Source organism: Sminthopsis crassicaudata, chromosome 4, assembly GCF_048593235.1.
Source record: "Sminthopsis crassicaudata isolate SCR6 chromosome 4, ASM4859323v1, whole genome shotgun sequence".
In the NCBI taxonomy this organism is placed as follows: Eukaryota; Metazoa; Chordata; class Mammalia; order Dasyuromorphia; family Dasyuridae; genus Sminthopsis; species Sminthopsis crassicaudata.
Genome location: NC_133620.1, coordinates 300,816,088 through 300,835,002, shown reverse-complemented (window position 1 = coordinate 300,835,002; position 18,915 = coordinate 300,816,088). Strand labels below are relative to the sequence as shown.

Sequence of the window (18,915 nt, the reverse complement as noted above, 5' to 3'; positions counted from 1 at the left end):
CAGTTGGTTTTGTTTGCATATCATACCCCCAATCACATTAGGAACTCCTTGAAAACAGGAACCATTTTTTGCCTAGTTTCTTTTTATTTCTAGGGCTTAACACACCGTCTGGCACAGGCCAAACTTGCAGACTTGTTGACTTGACTCTTTCCCAAGACCACCTTGTGACCAATAATTTATTTTTGTGAGTTAGTTGCACAGGATCAAGAGTGCAGCTTGCATTGAGGAATGCAACTGTCCTTTACAAAAAGGAAGTAATCATACCATAAACACATTAAAAAGAAAAGGAGGGAACTAGCTAAAGATAGAAAAGAACTCAGACATATTGTGGATTCAGATTCAACTCACCTTATTAAATTCAAATGACAATCATTTTTTCTCCTTCATATTATATAAATTTTTTCTGTGGAAAATTTTTTCTAGTAGAGGACTTAAGAGGTTAAAAACTCTTTGCTAACATTTCCCTTTCTAAATATACCTAAAATTTACACTTTAAATTACATTTTACAACTAGAAGAATCATCAGAAGATCATCTAGTTCAACACTTTCATTTTAGAGTAAGAAAAAGACAAAAAAACCTCTAACCACCATTATTTTACACCTTTATCTCTTCTCTCATGATTATATTTCATTATTTCCTTTAATCATAGTAGTCAAGCACATCATCTTAACACCATATTGACTTCTTTTTTTGTACTCCAATCTCCTCTAATTCCTTTATACTATTCCCATATGCCTGGAAAAAGTCATCACTGTCTATCTGCCATTTTTATTTCTCCATTCTTCAAATTTCTCTCTTCAAGAATCTCATCTTCTAGAAAGCCTATACTGAATCATCCTACATCTCTGACAATGAACAAAAACTAAATAGTATTTGTCCTCAAGGTAAACTGTGTGAGCATGCAAATTTTTATTCTCTGGCTATCAAAGCTCAGTGACTCCATTTCCATTCCACATTTGCCATTCACTAAAAAAGATAACCCAAGATCTCAAACATAGGTCTCATGCAAAGGAAAACTAAGTGGCTACAAAGTGAATGAGATTTTAGAATTTCTGGCATATGCAGAACTATCTCCTTTAGTGTCTCAAATTTTGCAATCAGTTAATACATCTGACTGAAAATTTTAGGCTTTGAAGACTTGCCTATTAAATACAAATCCTATGAACATATGAAAATCATTATTGGTCTAACATTTTAATTCAGATTAAATTATGAAATGATGGAAGTTAGAAACAATATGATATTTTGTCATTTAGTTGTTTCAGTAATGTCCAACTCTTCTTAAAACCATTTGGGGTTTTCCTGGCAAAGATATTTGCAGGAGTTTGTTACTTCCTTATCCAGATTATTTTACAGATGAGGAAATTGAGGCAAGCAGGGTTCAGTGACTTGCCCAGCGTCACACAGCTACTTTCTGAAGTTGGATCTGAACTCCAGCTCCAGACTTACCATTTTATCATTTATGCCACCTAGCAGTCCAACATGATTTAATAGACAGCAAGATGCTGGGGGAAAAAAATGAGGCACAGAACAAAAGAACTTTCAAAAAATAGGTTGGAAACACAGGATATTGCACATATCAAAGAGGCAAAATAAAAATACTAGCTGTTTTGGGAAGCAAGAAGAATAGATATATACAAAATGGGAACTGAAAGAGCAAAAGAGAGAAGAGTAGCAGAACCACAAACTGAAAATGATTGTAAATAATCATAATAGGATTTCCTTAAAATGATAAGTAGCATCTATCTAAAACCATTAGTATTATATATAATGGGGATAAGCTAGCCAGTAAGATCAAGTATGAAACAAAGTTGCCCATTATCACCCTATTATTCAAGATTGTACTAGAAATATTAATTTTAGCAAAAGAAAAGAAAAACAAATTGAAGAAATTAGTAATGAGCACTGCAAACTTCTCAGATTGGTTAATATGACAGGAAAAGGTAATCATAAATGTTGAAGAGGAAGTGGAAATACACTGTTGCTGAAGGATTCAACTATTCTGGAGAGCAATTTGGAACTATGCCCAAAGGGTTAACAAACTGTGTATACGCTTTGACCTAACAGTGTCTCTCCTAGGTCTGTATCCCAAAGAAATCACAAAAGAGGGAAAAGGACTCATATGTGCAAACAAAGTTTGTAGCATTCCTTTTTGTAGTAGCAAGGAACTGAGTGAATGTCCATTAGTTGTAAAATGACTGAATGAATAAGTTATGGTATATGAATGTAATGGAATATTATTCTATAAAAAAACAATCAGCAGGATGATTACAGAAAGGCCTGGAGAGATTTATATGAACTGATGCTAAGTGAAGTATGCAGAACTAAAAGAATATTATACACAGCAACAACAAGATGATCAACTGTGATGGATGTGGCTCTTTTCAAAAATGAGGTGATTTTGGTCAATTACAATAGACTTGTGATGGAGAGCCATCTGTACCCAGAGAGAGGACTGTGGGGACTGAATGTGGATCACTGTTAGGTTAAGATTTATGATTTTCTCCTATAGGATGGCTCATTCCCACAAGAAGACTAAGATTCCAGGTTGTATGAAAATGTTTAATAACTTTGAATTATTAAAAAAAAAAAAAAAGAAAGAAAGAAAAAGAAAAAGAAAAGAAAAGAAAAAAAGAAAAGAATTGACAGTGTAGTTCTTACAGCAAAAGCACTTAATGCATCCTATAATTAATAAGTACAATACAAAGACATAGACTAGAGGGGGAGAGAAAAAAGAATACATCACCAATTCAGGGAAGCACCAACACTAGAATCCCGAATCATAGCCCTGCAAATCCTGACTGGGAGGATCCCAGGCAGAGTGTCCTCTCCATGGGTAAGATTTCAATTTGGGTATTGATCTATCATGACTTAAACAACCAAGAGAACAAAGGTGGCTAAATGCCAGAAATACTGACTTCACTTTCTTGAGCAAATCCAGGAGGGCCAATCTTGTCAGAGTCTGTTAAGAAGTTTTATTCCTGGAGTAGCTAGTTCCAGCATATAGATAACGCGTCCTTAGTGAATTTGGTCAGAATCCACCCAGGACAATGTTCTTTAAACTATGTTTGTTCCCAGGGTTATTCAGCAGCTGCAAAACATGGGTGAATAATAGTGCACTGTACTGTAATTACCCCATGAACATGGAAGGAAACTGAAGGCCAAGGCCTACAGAATCTTATTCTTATATCTACATCTTTCATTTGACCTTAAGATTATATAGGCCATAGGCCATTTCCAGTTATAGTGGCATAGGCTGTCCCCACCTGAGGTGTAAAGTGAGTTATAAATTCTTCTAATTCTGTTATATGTTTATATATTGCATATTGATAATAGTGCTAACAATATAGCAAATAGCAATAGGCTACAATAGAGAAATCTCTCTGAGCAAAAGCAGATTTAAAAAAGAAATCATGTCAATGATAATTAGTATCTGAAGTAACTAAATGTAAAACTTCAATTAATTTGCTGGCCACTATGTGTGTTTGTATATGATGTTCATTGAGAGCTCTCTGATTCTTTTGTGATAGTTGATCTAATATTGTAGAGGATTTGAGAAGAGAGATTAGAGAATTTAAGGATAGATATGTATAAGGTAGAGGTAGAGTTCTGGGTACCCAAGTCAAAGCAACTTCATCCATTCAATCAGGAGAAAAGTACAATTCATCACCCTGCTAGTGAAGAAACAAAACATTCATTAAACAACCAGAAAATGGGGCACTCTGCCCTACTAAAGACAGATCGACAACATCATTAGAGGATATACACTTATGCTGTGAGGAAACTTCATACAACAGAGAAAAGTTAGACAATGGCTCCTAAATGAGATCACATAGATTTGATGAATGGTTTAATAGACAGGGTTGATGGAGCCATTTCATAGGTAAGTCTTGATAGCAACTAATCCAATCATCTAAAGAATGGGTTACATTATCCAAGTCTATGTACTGTCCTATAATACGTGGTGAAGCAAAATAAGTGTATAAGACAAATGGAATAGCATGAAATTGGCACATTATAGTGTGTAGTTGAACTATAAAATGTATAATGGTGTCAGTGCATAAGATGTCAGTGCACCTAGGGGCTGTTACAAAGAGGAATTCCAATGATCCCCAGGAAGATATTTTCCAAAAATATTATGCCACAAATCAACAATTCCATCCATCAATAACCACTGTGCATTTTCCTTTTATATGAGAGTATACACGTTCTGCAAAGAACATATTGTCCAGTTAAACAGCTGATTACCTATCTTAATATTGACTATAACAGAAGAATGAAATACCACAAGGAATTGTTTCTGATAATCAAAAGTAAGTTGGTGAGGCAGGACTGTCGTGGGTAACCATGGGGATTAATTGTCAAAGCTTGAGATACACTTTGTCCAGCATTGCGCAGTCTGCTGACCAAGATCTCAAAATCTATTGAATTTACTAGACCCAACCCTATTCCTGTACTATCAAGTAATGTATCAAACCATGCTCTTTTTACTCTGGAACATGTATTGAGAGGTGGAAAGCTACCATGGTAATGTAGGATATGCTTGTTGGTTTTTTGAGTCACATTTTTACAAGTAAATGGCATCCTAATGATGGATGGTGGAGTTATATCTGGTTCAGTTACCCATGTTAGTTGAGCACAATGGGTAACCTAGGCAGTTTTATTCACTACAGGAGTAGTATTAATGCACATAAAATATTTCCCCTCATCTGCCTTATTTATGGGGCATGAGAAGAGCACCATGACTTTTCATTGGGTACAATCATCATATGCAATTCGTTGAACTCATGGGTATGTTTGTGGTATAGTAAATTGCCAAGGGTGTGATACAACATATCACATGTTTATCTTTTTCTGGAGATATAGTCATAGTGGTGTTAAGCAATTCTGAGTTATTAACCAATAGGCATAAAAATTTTGGCACAGATGCTCCCACAGTTCAGCACTGGGTCCCACTGTCCAATTCATGATGGGACATAGCTGATGAGAAGGGCAAGTAAAGTTGCCTTGGGTCCAGGGTAGTGTAGAGTTTCTCTATCCCATAGCCAAATGAGTCTACCGCTGTCCTAACAATGCTCCTTTAGTCCATTCATGAGCATGCCTCATCAATCCACCGTTCCCAGGAACACTACAAAACACTAATCATTCCCATAAATATACTTGTGATTTAGGAATATGATGTCATGTGTCCTCCTCTGAATAACAAATTATGACACTGTAGTCTCCTCCTTCTGCTATGATTCTGGCAGCCTTTGGAGCATTAGTAAGTATCTCTTTACCCATATTTTTGCTCCAGCTTTCATATTGGTTGAGCCAAAATCACCAGTTCAGGCAGTGCTAATAGCTGGCCCATCATGTTTTTCCCACTGAACAGTCATTCAAGGTAATATAATTACCTGATAAATTTTGGTGCTTTTAAAAGCCATACATACTTCAGTAGTGCTGAAATTATGGAGACACACAATATAGGCAGTCTTCATGGTCCAAGTTCAATGTCTTCTATAGTAGCCAGGTCACATCTGGCTGATCCTGGCATCCCTTGATAGGGAGCCAAAGTAAAGAAATCCAACTTTTTTTATGTCATATAGGCATCCATGTAGCTAATCCATTTGTTACTGCCTAAGAATCTGAAAATAGGTGACACTGTCCTCCTTTCTCTTATTTAATCACCTGATATGCAGCAACTTATTCAGCTCCTTCTTTTCCAGTCATTTCAAGTACAACTTTTGTGACAGGATTATGAGAAATAGCTTTCCAGTGGCATTCCTGTCCTATGTATTTAGCAGTTCCATCAGTAAACCTTATATGTTTAAATAGGGGTACCCATAATCTTATAATAGAAATTTGTGGTCTCAATATCACTCTGTGATTAATAGTCAATTGTTCTATTTACATTAAGACCCAATATATGGCTAGCAACTGCTAAAAAAGAATCTGTAATTCAAACTCACATTGGGCAGTTTTCTGAACTAAAATCCTAATGGGACATTTTTATTTCCCTGTTTTTGCCACAAGTTCCAACTTATAATTCCACTGGCCCTTCCTTTAAGGGCCACAAATGAAGGCAGTTTGTATTGCTATTTTTACCTCCTCCCCAAACATGCTGTTCTTTTCTTTCTCCCTCCCTCTAACATCCTTCCAAATCAAAAACCCTTAACAATTTCAGGTTTCAATATTTTGACAATAATCTCTACACAATTATCAATTTTACAGTTTTCACACGACAGACAAATAAACATAACATAACCTATCACAAAAAATGGATAAGAATCCCATGTAATTTACAGTTGTCTCAAATTCTTTTAACAAATTAAATTATTTTAAAAATCAATACTTTTCCATGTGATATTCTAACTAAATGTTCTATTCAAACAATTGTTTTTGCAAATCAATCTTCCTTCTCCAAGGTTTGTAAAAACCACCTCTTTTCTCTTTTCCTTTATTTTCTTTTTCTTCAAAACTTTTAAGATTCACATTATAGTTAACTGATAAATAACTTCATAAAGCTTATTCACATGTCCAGCAGAGCTGACAATTTTAAAGCATAGCTCATAAAGTTCTTATAACATGTCTGATAGTCAGACTTATCTCAAAATACCTATGCCAACTATATATTACATCTGATACATTTCAAAGTTTGGAATTCTATCAATCTCCTCCCGATTTACTCCTGCTTTTAGTAAGGCAGTAAATAATTCCCACCTAGACAATCTGTTTTGAGTGTTGTTAGTCGGCTTGGACCAATCATTACTGCCTATAGTAGCAAGACCGAACTCCTCCAGATTGGGATTATTGGGATATTTTATCTATTATTGCCCCTAAATTTTCTCCTGTGGCTGCCAACAGCAAAATTACCACTATATGTTTGTAAGCAGGAGGTACCAGTTTTAATTATTGGGTTGCAATGGAGAGCTATTTCAGGACTGCTAGTGTATGCATTAGCATCTCCCATCATTATAGCAGTTTTCATGACCTCCTCTTTTAACCTCTGAATACCGTCTTTCAGAGTGTACCAAGCTCTCTTTTTATTTGGCCACACTGTAGTATAGTATCAGGACACTGGTTGTTCAGACCCTCACAAATTATCTTCAAAAGGGAGGTGTTTATGGGAGTGCCAGCAGCATCATTTGTATTAGCACAGTCTCTAAAAGCTTGCTATACAAAGGGACTGAAACATATACTATAAATTTGATACAATCTTTGGAGGCCAGCCAAATTCCTCCACCCCTCCATCACTAAGATGGACTGACTACCCAGATAATTAAGGACTCTCCTAACTTTTGGGAGAAGGGGGCAATAATGTCTGTAACCTTTTGTGTAAAATCCTCAAGGACATTCTTAGTCCTTTCAGCCTCATTAGGGCCCTCCTTCTATATACTGGGCATGCAGTCAAATAGTCTAGGTATTTTTCCTCATGCTCTTCCCATGTCTCCTTTTCTAAAAAATCCTCCTCAACTTTCATCCCATACATCACCATCCCCTTTATTTGGATCCCAGTCAATTGAGGCCAAAGATGTCACAGCATGCACTTTCTTCTGATTAACTTTCCCCTTCCTTTTCTTATAATTATATTGTGACACCCTTATTGCAGCCTTTTCTGCTATGTTCTGATCATTTCTAGCTTGATCTCCCAACATAAATTTTTGACACTGTAACACAGATAACTTCCCTTGTAACTCAGCAAGTTCTTTTTCCAGTTCCACTTTCTCTAATATTTTCCAGTCCCTATCATCACAGACAGTATGATAGGCAGTTAACAAAGCCCAACCCCTCCTACAGAGACCTGTCATTTCTTTCCTTTTTTCAATAGGAATTTGTTGCAAACACTTTTTTATGTGTGTGGGGGGATTCTTGCTTTATACAAGACCCCCAATTCTCATGTCTCAGTGCCCTATGCCCAAACTTTACCCAATGACGAATAAGGCAAATCATCCCAACTATGAATATACATCTCCTTTTCTCCCAAACTTATCTTTTTAAAGAACAACATCCTGTACAGCAATCCTGTTTGTGACACCAATTATGTTAGGTTAAGATTTATAATTTGTTCCTACAGGATGGCTTGCTGCCACAACAAGACCTAAGATTCCAGGTTGTATGAAAATATTTAATAACAATGAATTATTTTAAAGAAAGGAAAATAAGAATTGACAGTGCAGTTCTTACAGCAAAAGCACTTAATGCATCCTATGATTAATATAACTAGTATAATACAAAGAGATAGGTTAGAGGAGAAGAGAAGAAAGAATACATCACTGATTCGGGCAAGTACCAACACTGCAAACCTCAAGCTGGGGAATCCCAGATAACAGTCCTGCAAGTCCCAACAGCGAAGGTCCCAGGCAGAGTGTCCTCACCATGGTTAAGATTCCAATTTGGATATTGATCTATCATTGTAAGAACCAAGTCAGATGCAATTTGGAAACAGGAGTTAACACACAATTCACTTTTGAGCAATCAGCTGGTGAAGGTCAGTATGGAGAGAATTCAGAACAGGTTAAATATACCATGACAGTGTATGGGCAAATTGTTAAGGCTGCAATAAAAGCTTAGGGTTCCCTCCCCGGACAGAAAGATCGGGGAGAGGCTTTCACTAAAATAGAGCAAGATCCCAATGAACTTTTTGTGGATTTTGTGGGATGTTTGCAAACTGCTGCCAAAAGAATTATTGGAGAAAATGCAGCTACAGAAATAATGACCAGAGATCTGGCTAAGGAAAATGCTAATGAGATTTGCAAAAGAATTATATGGGGATTAGACAAAGATGCTCCTTTAGAGGAGATCATGAGTGGGAACAAATACTTTTTACACCCGGACTATGATGAACATGGAAAGACAGGGTCCCTCCTGGCAAGGGACTTCTAGAGAAATTCATCGATGTTTCCAATGTGGAAAACTTGGACATCTAAGAGCTCAGTGTAAATATGGAGATAGAGTGAGAAGACAGGGTGAAAGAAGACCTAAAACTCCATGTCCAAAATGTCACAAGGGTCTCCACTGGGCCTCTGAAAGTAGATTGACGCAGGGAAATGAGAGGAGGGACCCAGCTTCAGCCCCCCAAGTGGGGCATGATGGCAGCCGAGGTTACATCCAGAGAAATTTAAGACATGATCAATCAGCCAAAAGGCAATCAGATGGAAGAAAGGGATTGAAATTAAGAAAAATAGAGTTGTACACAGTAGAGACTACTGAGATATTCCCTGGAGAAGTGAAATCTGTTCTTGTTCAGCCTATGGATCCTTTGCCTCCAGGCACAATAGGCTTGACCATTTCACCTTCTGAGAGTGCTTACAAAACAGTGTTCATCCATACACTGATGTGGGAAACTAGAGAACATGTAGCTAATATCCCAGTCACTAACACAGGTAGACAACGTGTGATCTATCAACCAGGAGAAGTAGTAGCATCAGGCTTATTGTTACATATCCCTAATAAGCAATCTGGTGACAGTCACCCAGATTCTAACTCCAATGAACAAAATCCAGGAATATATTAGACAGCAGCTGTGACAGCTGACCGACCTATGCTTACCATTTATATAAATGGAAAAGATTGGTAGACACGGGTGCAGATCATACAGTTATTAGAGGTGCCAATTGGCCCAGTCACTGGCCAAAGATTAAGGCAGACACCTACATGTCTGGTGTAGAAGGATCAATAGCAGCAGAAGTTAGTGCTATGCCTTTGAGATGGACATTTGAAAATGAAACAGGAGTTTTTACTCCTTTTGTGGTTGAAAAAATCCCCATCAATTTGTGGGGAAGAGACATTTTATAGCAGATAGGATTACAAATAAGCACTTCAGCTTTTTAGGCAGGGCTGCTGTTGAAGGCCTACCTACACTCTCACTGGTTCCTATTCAGTGGAAGACTGATTCACCAGTGTGGGTAGAACAGTGGCCCTTAACAAGGGATAAAATCCAGGCCCGGGTACAACCTTTTTTCAAATCTTTAATTTTATTCAAATCTAAAGATGTATATCTTCTCCTTTTTTGACCTACAGAGTCAATATTTTCAATCATAGGATATACATGTATAAAATCACTTATATCCTGTCCTTCTCTTAGCTTTTTCTAATCTTGTCATAGGCTGCTTAACAGGCAATTCTGTTTGTATATTCTAACCCCTCCTCTTTCTTGCTCCACCCCTGAAGGATTAATTGAGGGAGGAGATGGGAAATGCTCCTGTTGCACAGAATTGTACTTAACTCCATTGTTATCTAAACTTTAAAACCAGCAGGAATCATTGGATTTCCTAACACAAGATGAGACTAATGGACAATGGACTTATGGACATTTATAAATTCTCAATTTATGATTATTTGATCATGTTGTTTGTTATATCACTTCTAGCATGTGTTATGTTACTATGTGTTGATGTAATTTATGTAATTATGTGTAATACCTCTCATATTGATGGATTTATGTTTCAAGGTCATGACCACCCTATGTTCCAAATCAAAAGAAAGGGAGAGATGTTAGGTTCTTAATAAGTGCTTAGTCGGTACTTAACAATTCTCTTTCACATCTTTGGTTCTGGCCTTTGAAGGGAGTTTATACCTTTGGACTTCTGAGGTAGAGTTTACATGTTAAAAAGAAGTTTGCACCTTTAAGAGGAGCAAGTTCATTGGTTGAAGTATTTCCCCAGGCCCCCTTGAGTTCTCACTAGCCCATTCTCTGCTAGGATAAAAGAGGAGGGCATTAGGGCAAGGAGAGTCTGACTGGGAGATTGAGTTTAGACGGCAATCTGGAAGGAGAGTCTAGACTGAGACATTGGGCCTGGACAAGCAGTCTGGATTGGGGAAGGACAAGAGCTGGAGGAGATTCAGAGCCAGGAAAAAAAAAAAAAAGAAGAAGAAGAAGAAGGAGGAGGACGAGGAGGAGGAGGAGGAGGAGGAGGAAGAGGAAGAGGAAGAGGAAGAGGAAGAGGAAGAGGAAGAGGAAGAGGAAGAGGAAGAGGAAGAGGAAGAAGAAGAAGAAGAAGAAGAAGAAGAAGAAGAAGAAGAAGAAGAAGAAGAAGAAGAAGAAGAAGAAGAAGAAGAAAGGAGGAGGAGGAGGAAGAGTAGGGGGAGGGGGGGAGAAGGAGGGGGAGGGGGAGGAGGGGGGGAGGAGGCTCCAGTAGCCTCCCAAGAAACCTGCTCACAGAGGAAAAGATTATACAGAAAAGAAACCTCCTCCCAGAGAAGGATTACAACTGAGAGACCAACAGAACATTACATATCATGAACAAAGTAGATAAATGCCAGAAATATTGACTTCACTTTCTTGAGTGAATCCAGAAGAGGGAGCATTCCTGCCAGTGTCTGTCAAGAGTGAAGTTTTAGTCCTGGAATGGCTTGTTCCAGCATATAGATAACACGTCCTTGGTGGATTTGGCCAGAATCCACTCAGGACAGTGTTCTTTAAACTATATTTGTTCCCAGGGTTATTCAGCAGCTGCAAAACAGGGGTAAATAATACTTCACTGTACTGTAATTACCCCATGGACATGGAGGGAAACTGAGGGCCGAAGGCTACAGAATCTTATCCTTATATCTACATCTTTCGATCACAACATAGTATTTTCACCTTTTTTTTTTGTTTGCTTGTTTTTTGTTTTCTTTCTCATTTTTTCCCCTTTGTGATCTGATTTTTCTTGTGTAGCATGATAAATGTGAAAATATGTATAGAAGAATTACACATGTTTAACATATATCTGATTACTTGTTCTCTAAAGCAGGGAATGGGGGAAGAGAGGGAGAAAGAAAAATTTGGTACACAAGATTTTGCAAAGCTGAATGTTGAAAATTGTCTTTAAAGACAACTCTGAGATACCACTAAACACCTCTCAGATTGGCTAGGATGACAGGAAAAGATAATGCTGAATGTTGGAGAGGATGTGGGAAAACTAGGACACTGATACATTGTTGGTGGAATTGTGAATGCATCCAACCATTCTGGAGAGCAATTTGGAACTGGGCTCAAAAAGTTATCAAACTGTGCATATCTTTTGATCCAGCATTGCTGCTACTGGGCTTATATCCCAAAGAGATATTAAAGAAGGGAAAGGGACCCACACATGCAAAAATGTTTGTGGCAGCCCTTTTTATAATGGCTAGAAACTGGAAATTGAATGGGTGCCCATCAACTGAAGAATGGATGAATATGTTGTGGTATATGAATATTAGGGAATATTATTGTTCTGTAAGAAATGACCAGCAGGATGATTTCAGAAAGGCCTGGAGAGACTTACATGAACTTATGCTAAGAGAGGTGAGCAGGACCAGGAGATCATCATATATTTCAACAACAATACCATATGATGATTAATTCTGATGGACAGGGCTTTCTTCAACAATGAGATAAACCAAATTAGTTCTAATTTTTCATTAATGAAGAGAACCAGCTACACTCAGTGAAAGAACTATGGGAAATAAGCGTGGACCACAACACAGCATTTCCACTCTTTCTGTTATTGTCCACTTGCATTCTTGTTTTCCTTCTCAGGTTATTTTCACCTTATTCCTAAATCTGATTTTTCTTGTGCAGTAATTTAACTGTATAAATATGTATCATATATTCCATTTAACACATTTAACATACATTGGTCTACCTGCCATCTAAGGGAGGGAGTGGAGGGAAGGAGAGGAAAAGTTGGAACAGAAGGTTTTTGCAAGGGTCAATGCTAAAAAATTTCCTATGCATATGTCTTGTAAATAAAAAGCTATAATAAAAAAAAAGGGGAAAAAAAGAAAACTGTCTTTACATGTATATGAAAAGTAAAATATAAAAAAAAAAAAAAACCCTCCAACCTCACATTTGTAGAAGGAAAAGTAAAACTATTAGTAACTACCAAAAAAAAAGTAAGGGCAAAGAGAGAGAACTATGAAAACTAAACATGAATCAAAGCATAGTATTTTCACTTTTTTATGTATACATGTGTATACATATACATATGAGGAAATAACAGTTCAAAGTCCATTGTTCTAAACTTAAAAAGCTATCATAATCTTTCAAAATATGACAATTTCAAACTTTCTTCCAAGCCAATATTAAAAATTATACACAGTTAAAAAACAAAAAAGAATAACTCAATTTCTCTGTTACTTCCCTGGCACTCTTCATATTTGTCAATGATAAACTCAATTTGACAGCATAGTGACACCAAATAACTGACTACAGTATCCCCCTAAGAAGCCATAAGCAGTCTAGAACAGATGTATTCCAAGGACCCAAAAGACATTTACTACCTTAATTTGTACTCTACTTTGCATAAAGTTCAGCCATACATTACTTCAGAAATACACTATTTCAGTTAAATAAAAGAAAGAAAATTAATAAATTAAACAAAATTTTAAGATAATCTATTTGACTATAAATGAAAGTAACTTTTTCTGCTCAAAGAAATCAATCATTAAATCACAAGCAAGTAGTCTTCAGAAATAAATTATTACCCACCAACTAAATATTATATGTTAGAGCACTATACCTGATCAGATCTGGTTCTGTACCATTATTCTTATAGGATGCTTGCAGTAGTCTTTCACGAGTAACAAGGTCATCCAATAAGTTCTGTCTTCGATCCCCTTCAAGCTGTGTTCTGAAGATTTCTTGTTAAGGTTCAATAAGATTAATAACCTACTCTACACTGTAAAGTTAACTAAGTTTTAATTTACAATCAAATTACCTATAAATATATTTCAACAGCAATTTTGTCTATCAGTAATTTAGATATTAATACACAAAATATACTTTTGATTTTTAAAAGAAATCAAATTTTGGTACAGCAGGTTTTCTATAGCAAGGAACATGTGTATTTGTATTGTGATACTCCCAAATACTTTTAAAATTTTCAAATTAAAAAAACAGGACAAACAATTGTAACTGCTTTGAAGATGTTAATAATTGGAAAAAACTGATAAAAGGATATTTCTTATGCAAATTACTGAACTCAGTCAAAAAATGATCCACCTATTGAATTTTAGAGGATTTGGTTTTAACTTTGTCATAAGAGAAACAACTACAATATGAGATTTTTATATTACCTTTCTTCTGAAAGAAGAATATAAACTATTTTAACTTATTCCTAGGTATTAACTCCACTTACAGGAATGGAAAAAACAAGTCCCAGTTATTAAAACTAGAAGGTATTCCAGGCTTTCAGTCAAGTGAGTTCTGAAAAACTGCACTGTCCTTTGCTAAAGCACTTTCAAAAGTGCAGGTCTGACCATGACATTTCCTAACCAAAAAATTTTGATGCCTTCCTTATTGCCTAGAAAACAAAAATTAAATTAGATATTAATAATTAATGGCAATTTGACCTCAGTCTAGACTCATTTTCCATTACTCTCCCTGATTTACACTGTGTCAAACATAGGCTATCATGGGACATCCTACAAACACATCAGATCTCCTGCTTCCATTTTTCCCAGGCTGCTCCATCTCCCCAATGCTTAGAATCCTTCAAAGGCTCTCCCAAGTGCCATTTTCTACAAAGGGACTTCATTTATTGGTACTCCCCAACTCAAATTTACTTTTCATGCATTTCACATTTATTCCTGTTGTCAATTTAGAGATAATGGTACAAATAGTAACTATTTAATAAATGCTCACTGAAGATGATTTGGGCCAATTCCAATAGACTTGTGATGGAAAATGCCATCTGCATTCCGAAAGAAAACTATGTGGGATTAAATACAGATCACAACATAGTATTTTCACCTTTTTGTTATTGTTTACTTGCTTTTTTCCCCCCTCACTTTTTTCCTTTTTGATGATTTTTCTTGTGCAGTACGATAAATTTGAAAATATGTTCTGAAGAATTGCACGTGTTTAAACTATATTGGATTGTTTACTATCTAGGAGAGGAGAGTGAAAGAAGGGAGGGAGAAAATTTTGGAACACAAGATTTTTCAAGGGTGAATGTTGAAAACGATCTTTGCATGTATTTTGAAAATAAAAAGCTATTTTTAAAAAGAGAGGAAAAAAAAGAAATTGTCATGAGATCTTGCCTAGTTTCAGAAATTTTAAAATGTCATAATAAAAATGTGTTTGAAAGAGAAAAAAAAAATTCTCAATGAACTGAAGTGAATGGGTAGCAAATTCTAAAGAAGAGTTTTGAAATGATATTGAATAGAGTAGTATAATCTTACCTGTTCTTCTTCCAAAAATATTAAACATACTTTAGTATGTTTGTGGAATGCCTTAGGAAATGCTGCAAAAACCAATCTTTCTAGGGGCAGCTAATTGGTCAGTAGATACAGCACCAGCCCTGAAATCAGGAGGACCTGAGTTCAAATGTGGCCTTAAAACTTCCTAGCTGTGTGAGCTAGTTAGTCACTTAACCTTAATTGTCTTCCCCCTCCCACCCTGTACACTGTACTATCTTTCTGTACTATATGATGGAGTCTTCACTAATACAGTATATTCTAATAATTCTAACCCTACTAGAAACATGCTTTCCAATTCATCCTAACTCTGGATATAATACCCACTGTGACATGTGAATATAAATCATAAATTCTTAGAGGTAGAAGGTAGAGATTATATTATCCAACTTTCTTACTTAATTTTATCTTATTTTAATTGATACCTTTAGTTTTTATATTTGTTTCTAAATATATTCCTACGATATGCCCAACAGGTATCCCTTGTAACAAAGTATTTATTTTTTAATTTATTTTTTATTAATTTTATAATTATAACATTTTTTGACAGTACATATCCATAGGTAACTTTTTACAACATTATCCCTTGTACGCCCTTCTGTTCCAAATTTTCCCTTCCTTCCCTCCACTTCCTCCCCTAGATGGCAGGCATTCCCATACATATTAAATATGTTATAATATATCCTAGATACAATATATATGTGCAGAACTGAATTTTGTTGTTGTTGTTGTTGCAAAGGAAGAATTGATTTCGGAAGGTAAAAAATAACCTGGGGAGAAAAACAAAAAATGCTAACAGTTTACATTCATTTCCCAGTGTTTCTTCTCTGGGTGTAGCTGATTTTGTCCATCATTGATCAATTGGAATTGGATTAGCTTTTCTCTATGTAACAAAGTATTTAAAAGACAAAAAAAGAAGTTCAGCAAAACTAATAATCATATTTTGCAATATATACAATATTCCAAACTTCTGCAAGGAAAGCATAATATCTCCCTTATTTTAGAGAAGTCTGCAGGGTTTAAGTGGCTTGTCCATTATTTCCCACCAATTTTAAAAGGCAAGACTTCAATACAATCTAAAGGTACTCACATTAAGGCTCAGGAAAGGCTTCTACCACAAAGTGGAATTTTAGCTCAGATTTGAAGGAGATGAAGAAGAAGAAAATTCCAGTCAGGGAAAACACACAAAGGCAAGAAATGGAAACATCTGGTACAAGGAACAGCAAGGAGATCATTGTCACTACATCACAGAATATGTGGGAGTAATATAAACAAATTGGAAAAGTAGGATGTAGCCAGGGCTTTGGATGCTAAACATGGGGTTTCATAATTGATCCTGGACGTGACAGAGCAACTGGAATCTACTTAACAGGAAGTGAAACAATCAGATCTGGTAAGATCAATTGACAGCTGAGTTGATATAGATTGGCTAGATTGGAAGATAGATCAGAATAAAAACAGACTGACAGCAAGGAGGACAACTAGAAAGTTATTGTAATAGTCAAGACATGGGATAATAAGGGCCTGTGATAGTGACAAGAGAAAAAGGGGTGTATATGAGAAATGTTACAAAGGTAGAAATGATAGGACTTGTTAATAGATTGGAACTGGGGAGAGAGTTAAGAGAGTGAAGATTCGGGGATGACACATGTTTTGAGCCCAGGTGATTTTGTGAATGGCTATGCCCTTAATAGTAATAAAAAGACAGGAAGAAGGAAAGGCTTAGTAGGAAAAAAAATGAGTTCTGTTTTGGATATGGTGATTTTAAAAGGTTTATAGGACATCCAGGCAGTTGGAAATAGCAGTTGAGAGGTTAGGGCTGCATAAGTAATTCATGGGACCTAATATCTCAATAGTACATAGGGAGAAAAGAGCATATGAAAGAGCTATGGATGATACAATTACAGTATATGCCATTTACCTTCTCTTCCTACCTATCTGACCCCCCCTTCAGTCTCCTTTGCTGGATCTTCATCCAGGTCTAAAACTAAGTTCATTATCTTTCTCCTTATATCCTACCTCCTTCTACAATCCATGTATCCTAGCCTGTTTAGTGTTCCTTGCACAAGACATTTCATCTCCTGAATCTGTTCATGTTCATTGGCTGTTCTCCATGCCTGGAACTTTCTCTTACCTTATCCTGCTTCCTGGCTTCCTTCAACTCACCTTTTACAAGAGATAGATTTCCCCTTAATACTAGTGCCTGACTGCTACTGAGTATCTCTAATTCAGCATGTACGTGTTTTATGTATACACATACACAAACCCACATATACATTTGTACTCTCTCCCCCATTAGATTATTAGCTCCTTAAGAACAGACTCTGGTTTTTTGTTTGTTTTGTTTTGTTTTCTTTGCTTTTCTTTGAATGCCTAGTGCTTAGTACAGGAGTTGGCACATAGTAGTCACTCAATAAACGTTTAGTGACAGTAATGTAAGACAAAGAGGAGAACCTAGAAAGAGAATTGTCACAAAAAAAAAATTAGAGAAGAAAGAAAAGAGGGTGATGGTCAGTGTCAAAAGTTGCAAAGAAGTCAAGAAGGATGAGGACTCTGAAATGCCATTAAATTTGACAATTAAGAGATTACTGGTAACTTTGAGGAGGTCAGTTTTTTATTAAATAATTGGATTAGACATCTGACTGTAAAGAATTAGGGAGAACAATGAAATGAAGTAGAAACACTTATTTTAAATGTCCTTCTCTAGAGTTTAGCCATAAAAGGGAAAAGATATATGGAACAATAACTAGGAGATAAAAGGATTAATTGAGTGTTTTTTTCAGGATAGACAATAGGGAAGCTAGCAATAGACAGGGAATGACTAAAGACAGGTGAAAGAGTAAGGATAATAGAAGAGGAAATCTGCTGAAGAAAACAGGATGGATCGCATGTATATGCAGACGATTTTGCCTTGTCTAGAGGATGCAGATGTGAGAGAGGTGTAAAGGTTAAACTATGGGAAGGATCAGCATTTAAGTAGAACAGTACATTTAACAAATCAATAGAGCATATGGTTAAATTAGGAGGTTTTGACATGAATAAGGAGATATAAAGAAAGAGCACCAGATTTGTATAAGATCAGGTTTTGAAATATGATTCTGCCATTACCAATACTTATAATTCCCCTGTACCCATCAAAAGAGCTGACCAAGTCTAGATCTCCAAATCACCTGTAGTTGTAGAACTCCTCCAAGAACTTATTCTAGGAAATTCTCTCTAATTTCTTTCCCTGTAATTTTTTTTTTTTTATATCTTACTTCTTCTAAGTTCTTCTACCCTCTTCCCTGTTAATCACAGGCCCTTAAGATAAGGAAAGAAGGATAGAGAAATGAACACAATATAAAAATGAGTATCAATGAATTACTAATAAAACTAGACTAATTTTTAAAGAAAATAAGTGCAAAGACATGCAACCAAAAATGAATATAAAAGAATAATGGGCTGGAAGCTAAAGGCCACCTGCTGAGACTGGTGATATCAGAGTCAACAAAAGAGCATGGGGATTGTCTAAAAATTATGTTAAAGCCAAGTGGATGAAAGAAGTATTCAGGGTACTGGCCTGTATAAATGGGATCATAATAATGACTGAAAATGAGGGCAGAGCTGTTTAGCTTTTATTCTACTACTTGTTCTACTTATAACAAAAACTTTGAATTGGGAAAGATAAAACAAAAAATTGGTTTCCAGGGAATAGAAACCCAAAGTAAATATGGTTTGCAAGTATTATGCAAAAGATTTGACTAATTTTGTTACAAAAAATTGGTTATCT

At 36.1% G+C, this 18,915-nt stretch overlaps 1 protein-coding gene across 4 annotated transcripts in view; it reads right to left on the bottom strand.

Moving 5' to 3' along the window:
* The window catches only part of STX8 (syntaxin 8), a 299,198-nt gene that overhangs the window by 252,643 nt on the left and 27,640 nt on the right, over positions 1–18,915 (bottom strand). For 3 of the 4 annotated variants that reach the window (XR_012489396.1, XM_074311938.1, XM_074311940.1), the window contains one exon: positions 13,469–13,579. The exons of the other annotated variant lie outside the window; for it this stretch is intronic. Coding sequence is in view for 2 of the 3 variants with exons in the window: in XM_074311938.1 (XP_074168039.1) it covers positions 13,469–13,579 (111 nt within the window). In the remaining variant the exon portion in view is untranslated. The remainder of the gene's footprint in view (positions 1–13,468; positions 13,580–18,915) is intronic. 4 annotated transcript variants of the gene reach the window in all.